Raw genomic sequence first — 19261 nt, forward strand, 5'->3', positions numbered from 1 at the left:
TCATAAAGAGAAGCACGTGGTCTAGGTTGGCTGCGGCTTTTCCAGTCTTTGAGAACCTGGTAACAAAGGAAAGGATCTATGAGCCAGTCTCTTATAAACAACTAAGGGATCTAATGGAGGCAGTGCGCACATATGGGGTAACAGCCAATTATACCACCGCCTTATTGCGGCGACTCACGATTAATGCCTTGACGCCCACGGATTGGTTTGAGGTTGCGCGCACATGCCTTAGTCACGGGCAGTTCCTTGACTTTAGGTCCCTTGTTCAGGATAAGGCACAAACACAATTCAGAAAGAATCTCCAAGAAGGGAGAGCCGAATGGTCAGTGGACATGCTTCTAGGACAGGGAGAGTATTCAGTGGAACAGACCAACTACCCCTTTGAAGTCTATGCCCAGATAAATGAGATATTTTACAAGGCTTGGCGGGCCTTGCCAAACAAGGGAGAGGTGGCTGGTAACCTTACAAAGGTAATTCAGGCACCCAATGAACCATTTTCAGACTTTGTGGCACGCATGCTTGAGAAGGCGGAGCGTGTACTTGGAAGCTTGGAGGTAGCCATGCCCCTTGTGCAACAATTAATCTATGAGCAGAGTACCAAAGAATGTCAAAGAGCAATAACCCCTGTAAAGGGAAAGAGCCTTGAGGCATGGGTAAGAGCTTGCCGAGAGGTGGGAGGCCCATTGACAAATGCAGGCTTGGCGGCGGCCGTGCTTTCTGCCGCTCGCATGGCTAGGGACAATAAACAGAGGGGCTGCTTTAAGTGTGGCCAATTAGGACACTTTAAGCGGCAATGCCCGAAAATTAACGAGACCCCGGCTAATTCAACGGGAGGGCAGCGACAACCAGGTCTGTGCCCCCGATGTAAAAAGGGAAAGCATTGGGCCAATGAATGCAGGTCAGTGAAGGACATTAATGGACATCCAATCCCCCAAGCTGTACAGTTAGAGTCAAAAAACGGGAGAGGGGGCCCTCGTCCCCAGGGCCCGCAAATCTATGGGGCACTTCAAACGTCGGTACCAGCCCCCCACCTACAGCCACCCAGGCTCGAAGGGCAACTTCAGGCTCCGCAGGGCTGGACCTCTGTGCCGCCACCGGAACAGTATTAACTCCGGCAATGGGCATACAGGTCATAGATTCTGATATGACAGGACCCCTTGAAAAGGACACAGTGGGCTTAGTTCTTGGCCGTTCCTCTTCAACCATGAGGGGGCTAGTTGTCCTCCCAGGGGTCATCAACCCAGATAGTGAAGGAACTATAAAGATCCTTTGTCATGCCCCCCATGGAGTCATTTCCATAGCTCCAGGAGATCGGATTGCCCAGCTCCTGTTACTGCCTTCGAGGCATGACAGCTTTCCCACAAAGGGTATTGAGAGGAATAATGCAGACCTTGGATCCACTGGGGTGGAAATTGCATGTTTGTCTATGGAACTAGACAAAAGGCCAATATTAACACTAGAAATAGAGGGAAGGAATTTCTCTGGACTGGTGGATACAGGCGCAGATCGGAGCATAATCCGGAAGGATGAATGGCCAAGGCGGTGGCCTATACAAAAATCCTCACAGACACTACAGGGACTAGGGTACGCTAGTTCTCCGGAGCTCAGTGCGAGGGAACTAGTCTGGAGGACTGAGGAAGGCCAAAAGGGCAAAGTTGTACCGTTTGTCATTAAAGTCCCGATAAATTTATGGGGAAGGGATGTCCAACAACAGTTAGATTTGAGATTAACCAATGAGTATTCAGAAGCTAGCAAGAGGATGATGCAACATCAAGGGTTTGTCCCATCGCTAGGGTTGGGCAAACACTTACAGGGCAAGCCTGAACCCTTACAACCATCCAGTAAAAGGAACAGACAAGGCTTGGGTTTTTCCTAGGGGTCTCTGAAAATAAGGCTTCTACACCCGGCCAGGTGCCCATACCTTGGAAAACGGAAAAGGCGGTATGGGTCCCTCAGTGGCCCCTTTCTCAGGAAAAGTTAGAAGCCGCTCAAACACTGATAAAAGAACAATTACGGTTAGGACATATTGAACCCTCTGTCTCACCCTGGAACACTCCAATTTTTGTAATCAAAAAGGCTTCCGGAAAATGGAGACTGCTACATGACCTGCGTGCCGTAAATGCCCAAATGCAGGTCATGGGAGCCATCCAGAGAGGACTCCCCTTGCTCTCAGCGCTGCCCCGCAATTGGCCAGTCATTACCTTAGACATCAAGGACTGCTTTTTCTCGATACCTTTATGTGAAGAGGACAGGGAACGATTCGCCTTCACTCTGCCGTCGGCAAACCACGAGCGACCCGATGCGCGCTTCCAATGGAAGGTCTTGCCACAGGGCATGGCTAACAGCCCCACCATGTGTCAGTTATTTGTTGATTCGGCCTTGATTCCAGTGAGGGAAAGATTCCCAGGAGTAAAAGTTATTCACTACATGGATGACATTTTGTTGACCGCCCCCTGTCTGGAGACGCTCTATACAGTGTATAAGGAAATCACATTCTTGTTAACAGCCAAGGGCCTGACTATTGCCCCTGAAAAGGTTCAGCAATCAAATATGATAGAGTTTTTGGGGTCAGTCATAAGCCCGGAAACCATTAGGCCACAAAAAATCTCTTTTCGGACCTCACATTTGAAAACTCTTAATGATTTTCAGCAACTAATGGGGGACATTAACTGGATAAGGGGATTCCTGAACATCCCTAGGTCAGAATTATTGCCTTTATTCTCTATACTTGAGGGAAACCCAGAAGTTACTTCCCCTCGGGCCTTGACACCCTCTGCGTTACGGTCCTTGCACAAGGTCGAGGAAGCAATGGCCGGAGCGCAGCTGCGGCGGTATGATCCCGCGGCTCCAATTATCTTATGCATTCTAAAAACAAAAAACTACCCTACAGGAGTGATATGGCAGGATGGCCCTCTATGGTGGCTTCATGGCAGTTCTGTTGGCGCTAGGACGATTCAATATTTCCCAGAGCTGGTAGCTTCCCAGGCACTTTTAGGACTCAAATACTGTCTGATGCATTTTGCTAAAGTCCCAGACAAGCTAATTATACCCTATACCCGTGAACAGGTAGAAACCTTAGCGGCTACAGTGGATGTGTGGGCCGTGCTTGTTTGCTCCTACTCCAAGGTAATTGATAACCATTACCCCAAGCATCCTTTGCTTGCTATCATAGAAAAGAATTTGGTCTATTTCCCAGTGTTAACACAAAAGGACCCTTTACCAGGAGCGCTAACTGTATTCACGGATGGCTCTAAATCAGGGCAAGGAGCATATGTGGTACAGGGCAAAACACCAGTAATTCTAACCTTCCGCCCGGATGTTCCACAAGTGGTGGAGTGCTTGACAGTTCTGGAAGTGTTTAAAACCTTCCCAGAGCCCTTTAATTTATATTCAGACTCGCAGTATGTGGTCAATGCTGTAGCCTCTCTCGAAGTCGCAGCATCTATAAAACAGAGTAGTATGGTCTCTAATGTCCTCTTACAGATTCAAGATGCCATTTTGCAGCGTAGTCATCCCTTCTTCATTGGTCACGTGCGTGCACATTCTCTGCTACCAGGACCAATGGCGCAGGCCAATGACCTGGTTGACTGTGCAACACGACTTATGGCCTGCCTTGCAGAAGACCCTGTTACACAGGCCCAGAAATTTCATAATCTGTATCATGTCCCGGCAAACACTTTGAGACAAAAATTTCATATCTCCAGAAAAAGGGCCAGGGAGATAGTCAGAGCCTGTCAGTCTTGTGTCACCTTTCTCCCTCTCCCACATGTCGGGGTGAATCCCAGGGGCCTAAAAGCTAATGCCCTTTGGCAAATGGATGTTACCCATTTACCAGAATTTGGAAAAATCAAATATGTCCATGTGTCGGTAGACACCTTCTCAGGCATAATCCATGCCACTGCGTTAGCAGGGGAAAAGGTTACTCACGTAAAAACCCATTGCCTCGAGGCTTGGGCAGCATGGGGTAAACCACAGAGAATAAAAACAGACAATGGGCCGGCTTATGCCTCAAACGGATTTCGCGCCTTTTGCGCACAAATGCAAGTGGCCCATACCACAGGACTGCCTTACAACCCCCAAGGACAGGGGATTGTAGAGAGAGCCAATAGGAGCCTAAAAGAATTAATACAAAAACAAAAAGGGGGAATAGCCGAGACGGCAACCCCCAGAGAGAGACTCTCTCTTGCGCTCTTTACCTTAAACTTTTTAAATTTGAATGATGCCGGTGAGTCAGCATCCGATAGGCATATGTTACAAAAGGCCCAGGACAAAACAGATGTGGTCATGTGGAAGGAGGTCCTGGATAACAAATGGTATGGACCGGATCCGGTTATAACGAGATCCAGGGGAGCTGTTTGTGTTTTTCCTCAGGGCCAAGAGGTCCCACACTGGATTCCAGCTCGATTGACGAGACCAGTAAAGGCGCTTGACCAGAAGGCGTATGATGATGAGAGAGATCCTGGAGATGATGATTGCGGGAGCGACCCGTCAAATCAATCCCTCACCAACCTGTCGCAAGAGGCAGTGGGTGTCCCTGCTGCTGGCGGTGATGATCATGCCTGTTTCTGTCACTACAAAGGAAACGGTGCTTTGGGCTGTAGCTAGAGCTTGGCCTGTCCCTTTGCCAATACATGCCAGTTCCCCCTTTCTTCCCACTTTATTCTCCTCGACGTGTGCCATGGAAGTGCCCTGTTTATCCCCTAAAGAATTTACCACAGTGAGGTTCAGTCATACCAGCATAAAGCTTAAGGGGACCTTTTGCTTTTCGTTTGCGGGAAATAATTCCTGCATTAAATTGAAGAGAAAAACATTGACCTATGTAGAAAGTAGTAACCCCTTTCTCAACACAAACCCCTTACAGTTAATTACGGCACTAAATAAATTAAAAGGGAGCACTGATCAATCTATGACCCCAAGTAACCAGACTTTGATTCTAGTAGAGGCCTTGGTACCATTGACTCCTCGAAATTTAAATTTGAGTGGTGCTACCCAGTTTAGAGGATCCCCCTATTGCCGTGCCTCTCCTGCCTTCCCTCCGTCCTTTATTCAGTGCCAAGATAAAACTTGGGAGGAAAAGCAAATAATCCCAGGCTTCTCCCTTTCCCCAGCATTGAGTAGACAGATAATAGAGCCAGAATTTGAAAATAACACAGTGACCGATAGGTGGCCTTGGTTCCAATGGCTTATAGCAAATGAGGCCGGGGTATCGTCAGATATCTCCGCAATCACAAAATTACGGAGTGTCCGCATCTCCAGGCGGCGGGCTTCTGGAATGAATCTATACCAACTAGGAAAACCCATAAAATTTGCCAATGCCAGCCTACATGAGTTTGTAGGGAGTAATGCCACTGTAAGAGCCGCCCCTGTTTGCTTGCAGCCCCCTCATATGTTCCTGCTGACTTCTAATGTCTCCAGTGATGAGATCAACTGTGCAATGGGGGAATGCTGGATCTCTAACTGTTGGAATGGCTCACAGTCCACTGCTGTAATTGTGAAAGTACCCACCTTCGTACCTATCCCAGTAAAATTAGACCCAGATAACTTCCCACTGATAACGTTACTTAGAGAGAAAAGAGACTTTGGAATAACCGCAGCCATAGTAACGGCTGTTGCCATCAGTGCAGGAGCGGCTGTTGCCGCCGGGGTGGCCATGGCCAATCAGGTCCAAACCGCTGAGACGGTCAATCAGGTGGTAGCCCAGACAGCACAGATTTTGGAAACAGAAGCAAAAATAAATTCCCACCTGGCATCTGGGATCCTTGCAGTTAACCAAAGAGTGGATTTAATGCAGGTTCAGCTTGATGAGTTAACTGAGCTAGTTCAAATTGGCTGTATTTCATCCTACAAACATATCTGCATTACCCCCCTGCGCTTCAATGCCTCCCGGAATGAATCAAAACTGTTAAGCCAATATTTGTCAGGAGAGTGGGGAAGGGAGGCTGAGGACCTGGTGCGGGAACAGCTCCTGAGAATAGCAGTGCTAAATGGAACGCAGGTTCATCCCATTACCCTGGGGCAGTTTACGAGTTGGATAACTACCGCTCTCTCCTACTTTAAAGAATGGGTGGGAGTGGGGATATTTTTGCTGCTCTGTGTTGGGGGCAGCGTGGTTTGTCTCTGGTTGGTCTGCCGCCTACGAGCTCAAACGCGCAGGGATAAGGTCTTGATCACACAAGCATTAGCCGCTTTGGAATGTGGCGGTTCCCCCCAAATATGGCTCGCGGCCCTGAAAAGGGAATGAGCTCCCTGGTTGCACGGCCCTTGCACCCCTGGGGTTACAAGACCCCATTGCACCCGGGATGGGCGTGCCTCCAAGAGAAGCAGGGTGCCGGGCAATAGCACCGCACTTGGGAGTTCTATGACAATAAGCCCCAAGAAGAGCAAGTCTGATTGCACGTGGGTAGATACCCTAGACCCCACCTCTGGAAAAAAGGTATCGGACGGGTCTGGCGTTCGATGAATGGATAACACTCATGGGATAGCCAGTACAATGCTCCAAAACTAGCACACAGAGATCAGACCTCTACTCTTACCTGCACGAAAACAAAAAGGGGGAACTGCGGGAAGCCGGCAGCGGCGCCATTACAGGATGGCGCCTGCTTCCTGGCAGCCCTAACAATAAACAATTTCCTAGACGGCAATGCTTAGTGGACTTTCGCGCCCAAACCCCGCGCACGCGCAAGCGAGCTCTAGTCCCAGCCAATCCCGAAGCGGTTGCTAGTAACAACCAGCCACAGACCAATCAGGGAGCGACCCTTGCTCCCCCAAGCGTATTTAAGCAGGCGTTTTTTGGCCCGCGGCGCCCCTCGCTCCAACCCCCCTTCAACCGAGCAGCTCTTCAATAAAGTGCGATTGAGAAGGATCCTCGTGTGGTGGTCGTCTTTCTTGCTGGACGAGGTAGCCGCCCGCCGCACAGTTGGGTATCCATATCTGTGGGTTTCACAACCATGGATTCAATCAACCATTGAAGACTGCTTGAAATAAATGAATCCATACTTGTGTAAACATGTTCAGACTTTTTTCTATTATTATTTCCTAAATCACAGTGCAACAACCATTTAGATAGCATTAACATTGTATTACATATCATAAGAAATCAGAGGATGATTTAAGCATGTGGTAGGTAGGATGTGTGTGGAAGCTATATGAAGATGCTACACCATTTATTTAACTTGAGTATCTGCAGTGTTTGGTATCTGCAAGGGTTCCTGGAAACGAACCCCGGAAGACAGCATGGGAAAATTGCAATTGTCAGGTAATTTATCTTTCTACTTGTCCTGTGTATGGCTCCCAAGTTTGCTGAAAGGATGTGACTCTGGGCGTTATCTTCAGCCCTATGGACCTGAGATATGGCACATAGAGAGTCTTACCTGTGAAAGTATTTCGACTGTGGTGGAAATGGTTTTGTTAGCACACTTGCACTGCCTTGACATTTACAGAAGTGATAGGAATCAATGCTCTATTTTTGACAATTTGGGTCCAAATCCTTGTCTACTACCTAGAAGAGCACTGAGGGGCCTCCAGGGCTTTATCCCTGACCTTCATGGCCAGTTGATTTGATTCAAACAATCACCTCTGTGGAGCTGGGGACCAGCCTGTTCTAGAAACTGCAATCACACTGAAAGCTGCTTTGTTGTGTCTAGCTGATTGCCAGGAATGAAATGTTAACTTTCTAAACTTGTTCTCTTAGATCTATCCCAAAGTAGTAAGACAATGGTATAACTTCTCAGGCATCCACTTGATAAAAAGCACTAGTGTGTTTCCTTGGCACAGAGAAAGGAGAAGAAAGGGTACTAAGATTCTGATCCTTGCTTTGGAATATGTCAGGCCATCACAGAGCACACTTGTCTTTTATGACAGTGCAGTTCCCAAGCATCTCTTTGGGAAGCCTTAGACCCCAATTGTCTGGGAGACATAAAATCGAGTTGCAATTGCCAAAGCTTAACACACTGGGGCATGGGAAACACAAATTAAATACACTAGATGGTCCGGTTACACTAGATTCACTAGATGGTTTGGTTACATGCTTGCTTGGCATGAAAGCACAATTATTAGGAAAGGGAGCAACCAAAAGTTTTTTTTTTTAATCTTGCTCAGGTTTGATGAGAGTTAGGGGAAACTTTTAGTCTCTTGAAGGTTAAGCATCTTTAATCCTTCCCAGTTTGAATTAAAGGTATCATATGAAATAATGTCAAAACAAGGAGGACTACTTGATCTAAACTCACTAGCTTTATTTTGCTCATGGGATTCATAGTGGTTTTGACATGGTGCACTTTACAATGCATTGGACACGGCGTTCTGTTTTAGCAACAGTGTAAATAAGTTTGTTTTATTGCTGGGTTGTTTTGTGGAGGCAGCCTAGCCTTACCTAACAAGTCACTCTTCACATCTCTTCTCAAAAGTAGTAAATCAATCTCCATCCAGTCTAAAACGTATGCCAGCATCTCTGAGGAGTTTGTGATCACCTATCTTTACTGTGCAATCCTGTTAGTGTTTTAAAGCTCTGCCTACAAGAAGGAATCTCATGGGTGAAGCATTTCAGTTATTCTCTCCAGCAGTGATAGATCCGGTAACTGATCTTTAAGTTATGGGTCATGCATGACCCTGAGCTACCACAGTGCAGATGGTAAGATTGGAGGGGTTCAGCTCCACCATCCCTACCTTGTGAGTAGGAATATGAGTGTGAAACCAAAGAAAGGAAGTTTTCTGTGCACAGGTTTACCTATCAAAGAAGTTAGTGTCTTTAGTGAGCACCAGAAATGACAGAGGTTTTTCCTTCATTCTCAAACCAGTGCTGAAGCTGTTTAAGGCAGCAATGATAAGAGGTTGTGCAAACATATGTCACAGCAAACTCATTACCACGATCACACTTGGCCCTGCCCTGATGACAGTAGTAATAAGAGCCAACAGTTTTTGAGTTCTGAGCACTGGCCCTGTGTCAGGCACCATATTCGCCAAGCCCATGTAATCTAACTCTAAGTCTTTTCCTGTGGGCATTTTTGTGGATACACAAGAGTTAAGTGTATTTTGTAGGCACAGACTTATCTTCTTTAAAAAGACAAGGAAATGAATCATTCTACCCCAGAAAATACAGAATAACCCCTCCATGGTCTCAATATTGTTTTCTGTTCCCTGAACATTGATGGATTTGACAAAATGAATCCTCTAATACAAAAACTTCCCTTATCTCAAAACAAAGTGATTCTAGTAAGCTCAGTAGAATGTGAATTGCTCAGATATGATATACAATTGATATCTCAGACAACAACCTGTCTGAAATTTTCTTCTAATAACTATTTTCAAAGATATGGCTTACATTGCAAATTCTATTAATGCTGGCCCCTGGATCTGAAGTTTAAGAGAAGGAAGGTAAGGACTTAAGTTTTATTGGATGGTGACAATGATGCTTTATTCGCCTTAAAGTAGTGGTTGTATGCTGTCCTCAAGACCAGTCAGTTTGCAATAAGAAGTTGAGAGCAATTAGAATGGACATGTACACCAGAGAGATTTGATTTATGAAGACAACTTCTGTGGGAGAAGCCAGCTGTGATTTGGGTAATGTTCATGTTTGTCAAGCTCAAGAAAACCGGATGTAACCTGATATGTACAGAACATTCTTAACCATGTCTTTCTGCTCTGAATTATTTCAGTAAAGAGGTATTCAAGACTGGAATTAGGTGTGGGCTTACCCAGTGGAGGTCATAATCAGAAGGCCTTGTTCTTGCTTCCTCATCATCGTACAAAGGGAAGCCTTCCCTCCGGGCCTGATAGTACTCCTTCCGAAGCTTCTGGATGCGATCACTGCTTCTACCTGCCGGACCACCACTGCAGCACATAAACAGACAGAATCACATGATGGGCATCACCCTTGGAAGTCACTCCTTAATCTTCCCAGTACAGGGTTTGACATCCAAAATGGAAAGTTTATATATATGGGCATTATATATGGATAATATATACAATTTATATTTTCTGTGTGTTATCCATCTATCTATATGTACATTTCTCTAGTTGTACAAAGGTGCTTCAATCAACATGTCTGTGAGTACAGTGCATATTGATTAATGGCACTCTTTAATCATTCTCCCTCATTTCATCCCACGCCACCCAGCTCTCAATTTATCTACTTCCACTTTTATACACACACACACACACACACACATATATATATACACTCACATACACACACATATGTATAGAAAATTATGACTGCATTTGTCCAGATTTTGAGTGGGGGGGAGTGTGTTCAAGGGGAGAGGGATAGACAAATGGAGAGATGAAATGGAAAAGGTTTGATAATACAATTCAAATATGCTAAGAAAACGGTGAGGTCAGTATTAAAAACGAATTTAAAAATGGCCCTATATACCTGCCTTTAGCTCTAAGAGCCAAGACATCTGACTTGGGGCTCAGTTAAATGCTTTAAAATGAGAAGGTAAGAAGCAGTGGGAAAATGTATCACTTCCTTCTTGCAATCATATACACAGCGTGGTAAGATCTTAATGTGGTGCCTCATTTTCTTAGGTTGGTATGTTTCAGTAAACATATCAGTGAGACTCATGAAGTTTTGTAGGGGTGACACTGTAATGGAGGTCAATCTATGTGTACAGCCAATGCATAGAGAAGGAAAGAAGGTAAAAGTCATAAACACAGAACAGTGTGGGAAAATCTGGGTGATCTGTGAATAGGCTATATTGTTTATCCATGGTTCTCCTCTCTTCGTTCTATCTACTGCTTCCTCTCAGGGGCTTCCAGCCCTTTCAGAAGTAATTCACTCCACCATCCCTGCTCTGGTTAACAAGTAGCTCCTTTGAGTTGGAATGGATTTATCATAATCATTTAAGAAGAACAAATATCAAATGATCTAATCTACCTCTGGGAAGAAGAGGAGTCTGATACACAGAACTGAACCATCACTCAACTTCTTTGGATCATCTGAGGCATAATCAAGTGTCCTGTTGTGCCAGCTCTTATGTCAAGAACTGAGGATATGACAATGAACATTTCCTAGTCTTTACCTGCAACAGTAACAGTCTGGGAGGAAGGAGAGAGAAAAGAATACAGCACAGTAATGGTCATTATGGCAGGGATCTGTGTGAGTGATTACATTTTGGTAGGGTGAAAGCAGACCATGGGAGATGACATGGAAAGTTCCAAAGAGAAGGTAGCACTGTAGCTGAGTCTTGGCAGATGAATAGGTGCTCAACAACTGGGCAAGAGAATGAGAATGAGAGAGAAGGAGAGTCCAGGCAGAAATTAAATGAAGGCCTGTCAGTTGGAATGAGCAGTGGTCCACAACTTCTTTCGTCCCCCTCCTCCTCCCCCACAAGAAGAAGATCAACTATGTTCCCTTTCCCTTCTCAGTTACAAAGGCAATTAGAATAAAACACAGTTCCATCGACTTTCGTCTTGGGGCTATTTAAAATTTACACTAAAAATAAATGATGAAAAGCATAGCACCAGTAAATTTAGGTCCTTTAACTTATGTTTCCTGGGCGTATGAGAATCATTGATCTAGCTTTTAGGGACAAGTGAGTTTGGAGAGCTAAGTAGGGGTTCTAGTGTGAGGTGAGGAGACTTGCATGCGAAGTGGAGTTTTAAAGTTCATTAAGATACCCAATTTTTAAAAATGAGATATCAAAAAAAATAGTAAGAGACCATTGATTTTGTGGAATTATTTAAGAATTGTCCTAGGAAGTAAGGAAACAAAAATGTAAGTGTTATGGGGTTCGAGGGAGGGGATTCCTCATCCCTCCAAGAGTCTACCACTCAGAGACAGTCTCAAGTAAAAAGATGAAAAAAGATGGATTTATTGGGGAAGTAAAAAGCAAGCTGACCAGCCAGGGCCACAGCCCAGCCTTGGGGGCTGGGACCGCACGGGTGTTGGTGTTTCCAGATGGATGGGTCCCAGGTTTCAGAAAAACATAACACGAAAAAGGACAGAGACACAGAGACTTACTTCTGGAAGATTTCTAAGTACCAACAAACCAATTCAGCTCCAGTGGAGAACTGACTTGGGATGCCATGGGGACAAGAGACACAGGTGAACATTTGGTGCCTGAGCTGGCAGGTCAGGGGGCTGGGTCACAGGAGGCTCCTAGTCCCAAGCACTTGACTGACAGGCTCAGTAACCTATAGGCCATGTGCCCGCCCCTGTCACTTGGGATTCAGGAACACCTATTACTTGAGGATGGGACTTCCCTTCCTGTAGGAATCCAGGCACACCCATCAAGAAAATATGTTAGATAGTACAACTTACCATGTGGCCAATATGGCGCTGGCCAGATCTGACCTTCATATTACAATAAGTAGGCATGTTTTGGAGGGAAACAGTCTTCCTTAATTAGATCGTAAGTCAATGGAAGGGTCAGGCTGGGCCTCGTATCTGTGCCTTAGGTCTGTGCCTCTCTCCACTGCTCTGAGCAGACATGCAATAATTAATACAAACCTTTGGGGATAGCAGGCTTTTGTTTATCCTCTGTATTTTATTATTATTTTTTATTATTAGTCATTTAATCAAGTAAACATCCCAGGGTAAACTAAAAGAAAAATGTCTAGTGATAAAGAAAAACTCTCATCTGTATTTTAAACATCATTATGTTTTTTGAAAGCCTTCAAAAATAGTTTTTGTTCTCTTCCTTTACTATATATACTTTTTAATGTTTAAATAAATTTTCTTTGAACACTTGAAAAATATCACAGTAAGAGGATAACACAAGGCTTGCTTAGCTTTTTTGGAAGCGTAGGCAGGGTAGGTAGGAAAAGCAGCACAAGTATATTCTGAACAGCTTCCTGGCTCCCAAGTAATTTGAGATGAAAATGGTGGCTAGATCACATGCATAGGCTTTGCTGCTTTCAGGAACTCATGAGCTGTGTTCAAACTCACCAGATGAGTTCAATCAACGTGGTGCAAACATCGCATACATAATCTATTAGTTTACCCCAAAGAAACTGAAGCATTGAATTCAAGTAGAATGAAGTCATCAGTAATAAAGTGGGGGGAGGGAGCAGAAAGAAAGAAACTGATAAGGCACTGTTCACACACACACACACACACACACACACACACACACACACACACACACCCCAAAAACCAAGCACCACAATTTTCCTCCATTTGTGGTGGGAGAAAAATCATACTTGACTGTAAGCCATTCTTCCACATGCCTATAAATACATAAATTTAAAAATATGGGCTTGCTGTTTTCAAATATGGGAATGGAGCAAGAATACAAAATCAGCTGTGCAGGATTCAAAATATCCCTGATGGCTAACAGGAAATGACTATTTACTTGGATAAGAAATCTGGCCTGAATGAAAATACACAGGGAAAGTTATGAAGCATATTAGTGCAAAACACAGTACTTCTTCCCTCTCATGTGAATATTTCAGAGAAGATATGGAAGCTGGACAAAGTGGCACATGCTTGTATTCCCAGTTACTCCAGAGGCTGGAGAATCACAGTCTATCAGATGCCTCCAGGCAAAAATGTGTGAACCTACGGCATGGTTAAAGTGGTAGGACACTTGCCTATGTGAGTCCAATCTAGCATCACCCAAAAGAAAATTAAAGAAATATTGTCTGAGACCTTAATGATAATCTATGATAATATAGGGCTACACATGTCAATATCATCTTCATTTTTCTTTCCCAACTTTCATCCTACCTTTACTACCTATATAATATGTTCCCAAGCAAATGTTTTACATATCAAAACTAGGAGTTGCAAATTGATTTAAATTTTTAGCTCTTCTCAGCAGTACTCATGTACTTCCTAATAAAAATGGTATAGTCACTATTGTCATCAAAGCAATTCATTGATCTTGTTTTGTGAAGATGTAGAATTTTAGCTGCTTGTTGCTGGATATATACTTATAATAATAGCAACAATCAATTTAATGGTAATAATTTATAGAACACTAGCCTAGCAAATGTATCAAGGCAAACTTTTACTTTCTTTTCTTTTCTTTTTTTTTTTTTTGGCCAGTCCTGGGCCTTGAACTCAGGGCCTGAGCACTGTCCCTGGCTTCTTCCCGCTCAAGGCTAGCACTCTGCCACTTGAGCCACAGCGCCACTTCTGGCCGCTTTCTGTATATGTGGTGCTGGGGAATCGAACCCAGGGCCTCATGTATACAAGGCAAGCACTCTTGCCACTAGGCCATATCCCCAGCCCCAAACTTTTACTTTCTTCACTATCTATTTGTAGCAAACATCACCAATCCATCACAGTATTCTTTTCCAAGGATCCGAGACCTAGCCTCTGATTCCTGCTCAACAGAATTTCAAAAGCCACTATCAAGCTATACGAGCTGGCACTTCAGTTGAATTTAATTATTACTCATGTGCAAATATCTCAAAAATCTCAAAAGAATATTGTAAGGTAGATGTTTTATTATTTTGCTCAATAAAGATGAAGGATACAGGCTGTAAGGTAACAGATGATTACCAAGATTGGCCTGACTTCAAAGACTTCTCTTCTACTATAATTCACCAATCTGCTTTTCCATTTAATTTATATCTTAGAGACTGAGGCCTCTAGCAATAGACTGAACCAGCACAGAAATTTAGGTTCACCTGTAAGATTGTTTTCTGTAGGATACCCATTTTCTTTGGTATATACAGATCACCTATGTTTTTTGCCTTTTTGGAATTAAGTGGTATGCGTTCTAGGCAATTCTTTGTGGTGATAGCTTCATCGGATTATGTTATAACTCAAATATTCCTGGGCCCACATAAAACCTGTCAAAGTACCAATAACTCTATCTCCATGTTACTAGCTAGAAAATTAGCCTTTCTGGATTATTTGTTCACTGGTTAAACAATAGGTTGGACCTGACCATTAAAAAGAAAAATATTTCCATCGAGGCTCTACCCATATGTAGCTAATCAATGCCAGTCTTATGCTTTCAACATGTTGAGATTTTATGTTAAAATTAATTCAAGCAGTATAACAAAACATTTATATTTCTTGTACAAGAAAGTACACAGTTGATGTCTTTGACAAAGGTATTGTTAAAAAAAGACCTTTGTTATAGCACAGAAGAGCTGTCAAGAGCTTACAGGTGGAATGCATTTAAGAAACCTTGGCATTTTCCTCAAAGTCACCTATGGTGATAACTGATGGGCCACCAGATGTGGCGAATCTCACACTGAGGTGCTACCTGCTTCTTTGTAATCTTTCAGTTGGAATGCTACTTAGAATGAACATTCACTTGAGCCTGTGGCTGCCTCCTGCCATTGTAGTTGCAAACAAGAAGGTAAACCAAAATTGAAGGAGCTTCTGTGACATCCTCGATACAGTATTCGTGCTCTTCATACCTCATCTCATTGAATCCTCAGTTCTATCCGCCAGGGATGCTATTGTGGTTGACATTTCCCAAACAAGCACACGGAGGCTCAGAGAAGTTAAATAACACAACTGCAGAGTGGTAGGCCAGGATGTGTGTGCCTGCAAAGCCAGCGCGGTTTCAACCAGATCATGTTGCCTTATGAGAAAGGCATTAAAATGCAGCAGGCGTTTTTGCAGCAGCAGTTCACAGGCATTTCAAAGCAGAGGGAATTTAGCAGAGCACATTTATAGCAATACCTTTTGATATTCTTTTATTTGCACAGATCTTTGCAATAAAAATAGAAATAGAAGTAGCTAAAGTAATAGAAATACAAGCAATGAAGTCTGTATTCACTAGAGAATGTTGTTGCAACAACTGCAGACTGACATTTCTGGGCAATTAATGTTATATCTCTAACAGGCTGATGTGGGAAAGTCATATAAAACTGAATAGCGTGTAAAAGAGAATCAACATATGACAGAGATCCCATGTACAAGATGAAGAGACTGGGTCAGGACCAGGACTGAGAGGTAGCCAGGGATATGTTGGGAAAGTTCACCCTTCCCTGAGAGGGAGGTGGTAGCTACCATAACATTCCGCTCACTGCTGAACCTGTGAACTGTCTGTGACTGCTTCATATGCATGAATAAGTGGCCATATTGGTAAATACATGCACTCTAACGATGGCTAAATTGTCTGTAGCTAATTTTTATCTTTCTGTTGTTTTCAAATAGCCTCAAGACATGTCGCTTTTCATTTTGAAGAGAAGGTACTTGCCTTTGGTGAGTAAATCCTCATTTTAAGTACCAGCCTGATAATCAGATTTGATGATGCACCTAAAAGATAGCCTTTGTAGATGGAACCTGGATAGGAATGAATGCTCCTGTCTAGATGTGGTAATCTGTTCAAAGTCACAGAGTACAACACTTTAATTAAAATATAGGTTCATCAATAATAATAAGGGTAAGGGAGTGTTTTAGTGTTTGATAGATTCTTTAATTTTTTAAAATCAAGTTACTCTAAAATGTTATTTCTGATGCTTCCTTAAAACCTTTAAATGATATCTGGGTGCCACTGGCTCACATCTATAATCCTAGCTACTCAGGAAACTGAGGTCTAAGTTTCTGGTTCAAAGACAAATCTCCATGATTCTTATCTCCAATTAACCAGCAAAAGGCTAGAATCGGAAGTGTGGTAGAGCTCTAGTGGAGTGATAGTGTGAGTCCCTGAGTTCAAGCCCAAGTGCCAGCATAAATTAAAAAAAAATTCTACAAGTATACTCTTGCTCTTTCCATACCTACAGAAGGATGGAATGCCAAAGTTTCTCTCAAAGATAGCTAAAGTGCAGCAAATAACAACAATAAAACAGACAAAATTCATCTTCCCCCCTTGAAGTATGTTGATGTGATTTCTTTCTTGTTTCCCCAGTCCACATGGTGGAAGGGTGATTTTCGTCTTTTTTTCATTTACAAAGCTAAAATTTATCATAGCTATAACTTAAAGAATTTAGCAGTACCATAATCCTGCGTTAGAAAACAGGGCAGATTTTTTTTTCCTTATAGTAGGAACAGAGCTCTCAAAACATCTGTGGCATTCATACTCTTGAAGACATAAATATAATACAATGCAGCTGTCTACATGCACTCTTATCTTGCTAATTTTACTTTAAATCCCCAAGACAGTTTCTGGGAAAATTATTCTTCCAAAGACAGAAAGTCATGAATACAATTGCTGCTTCTTTTCTATTGGTGGTAAAAATTTCCATCAAATAAAAGTTTTGGGAGATTCTTACATACAAACTTAGGATTACTAACTCAAAAATATTCCAAATTTATAGAAACTATAGCCCTAGCAACACTTATATCAGTACTTCATTGACTTAACATCCCATAATGAAAACATGCTTAAATCGTAGGCCCGTAGAAACTAAACAGTTGCTTTCAAGAATTATTTTTGTTGTTGGCTAATACCTATAAAGTTTATCTACTTAGGAAGCTGAGATCTGAGGCTTGTAGTCCAAAACCAGGTGGGGCAGAGAAGTCCATGAGACTCTTATCTCCAACTAGGCAGCAAAAAGCTAGAAGTGGTGCTGTGGTTCAAATGGTAGAGTGCTGGCTTTGAGCAAAAAGCCAAGCAAGAGTGCAAGGTCTTGAGTTTAAGCACCAGTCCCGGGATACAGCAGATTCTCCTAGTGATATTTTAATCCAAAGAGTTCCTAACATTATCAAGTGTAAACATTCCATGAAAATCATGACTATGTTAAGAATAACATTTTTTGAAGGTATATTGACAAATCAATATTTTGTGGACATTTTGGGAGCCTGATCTGACTATCATGAGCATAATTTGGGGATTCTTCTTTTCTATTTTCTTTTGTAAGTCACCACCATTATTTGTAATGGTATTCCATATTTTCTGTAAGGTTTAAGAAAAAGGTCTCGGGCTGGGGATATGGCCTAGTGGCAAGAGAGCTTGCCTCATATACATGAGGCCCTGGGTTCGATTCCCCAGCACCACATATACAGAAAACGGCCAGAAGTGGCGCTGTGGCTCAAGTGACAGAGTGCTAGCCTTGAGTAAAAAGGAAGCCAGGGACAGTGCTCAGGCCCTGAGTCCAAGGCCCAGGACTGGCCAAAAAAAAAAAAAAAGGTCTCCCAAATAGTATGAATATGCCCTTGCTCATATTGACCTCTAATTTTGCTCATATGGACACTTAATTCTAGCAGATTTAAGTGATCCTTGGGTTAAAACAATTACTCTAAATTAAGAGCCCATTCTTGACTATGTTTACGTTAAAAATGATGAGTTAGGCAAAGGGAAATAACATATAAAACCAGCTTGTCACATGTATAATCTTTTACTTCTACCGCAACTTTCACTAATTATCTCTGATGTTATACCTTTCCTTCATAAGGCAGAAATGGTGTTTCTGCCTCTCAAGAGTATTTGATGTTCCATAGCAAATTAGTGGTGGAGTCTAAAAAGAAATATCTATACGCTATGTTAATATATAACTTAAAAATATGTGGCTGTGTATAAATTTCCAAGAGGTCAACAAACTTACCCCTTATGTTGGGATCCTGTGGGAAAAGTAAAATACTGACCCAGAGAAGCTGACATCCACTTAAGGTCATTGGGAAGAAGAAAATTCGTAAGATACAATGATAGATTTGCTCAGGCTGGAAGGCTGCACATGGCCCTTACTGCAGTTGTGCCGATGCTGCTGTGCCATTTCCACCCAGATGCAGCAATCTTGACTTACCTGGGCTCCTGATTTTGCCATGGCAACCTAAGTCTGACCCTTTAGTCTTTCTCAACGTGCTTCCCTGCCATCAGCACCTGCTTTCTTTGAGATCCTTGTCTTGGGATTCTCATCCTAGGCTTGGTACACTAACCCTCTGATTCCTACAGCCTGAAGATTTGTCTTGGAAATCTTAACCCTGGCCTGAACTTTGACCGTCCAATGAATCAAGCCATAACAATGGAGCATAAAGAAATAAAGATCCCTTCTCTAGGTACTTTTGATTGCAAAGTGGTGATTGTTTCCACTCACACCACGAACCACAGCTACCATTTACGCTGAAAATATGTCATTGATTCACTCAGGGCATCTTTCTTCCATGTGATTGATTGTAGTGACTGGGAATCACCAGCAGATCAATGTCAGCTCCTCTGATAAAAGGCATTGCTCTACCTTGCTTTTTATCACTTCAGACAATGGGAGGCCTTGCTCTAATAAGGACATTCTGCCTCTCTATCTCCTCTTCCTGCAAAGGGAGAAACTCCTCAGGAGTGACACCCACAGTGCCATTTACAATCCAAAAAGCACAGGAGTTATTTTTCACAGCTTCAACTCACATTTATAAGCTTAAAACAAATAATCACATGATTCTGTGGCTATAGAGCTTCCTGCTGTGTTCAAATTTCAGAAG

The 19261-nt window shown here is 43.0% G+C and overlaps 1 protein-coding gene across 3 annotated transcripts in view; it reads right to left on the minus strand.

Annotated features, from left to right (window-relative positions):
* The window catches only part of Pard3b (par-3 family cell polarity regulator beta), a 993253-nt gene that overhangs the window by 112077 nt on the left and 861915 nt on the right, over positions 1-19261 (minus strand). For all 3 annotated transcript variants that reach the window (XM_048344902.1, XM_048344903.1, XM_048344901.1), the window contains one exon: positions 9690-9825. In XM_048344902.1, coding sequence (XP_048200859.1) covers positions 9690-9825 — 136 coding nt within the window. The remainder of the gene's footprint in view (positions 1-9689; positions 9826-19261) is intronic.

This window comes from Perognathus longimembris, chromosome 4 (assembly GCF_023159225.1).
Source record: "Perognathus longimembris pacificus isolate PPM17 chromosome 4, ASM2315922v1, whole genome shotgun sequence".
In the NCBI taxonomy this organism is placed as follows: domain Eukaryota; kingdom Metazoa; phylum Chordata; class Mammalia; order Rodentia; family Heteromyidae; genus Perognathus; species Perognathus longimembris.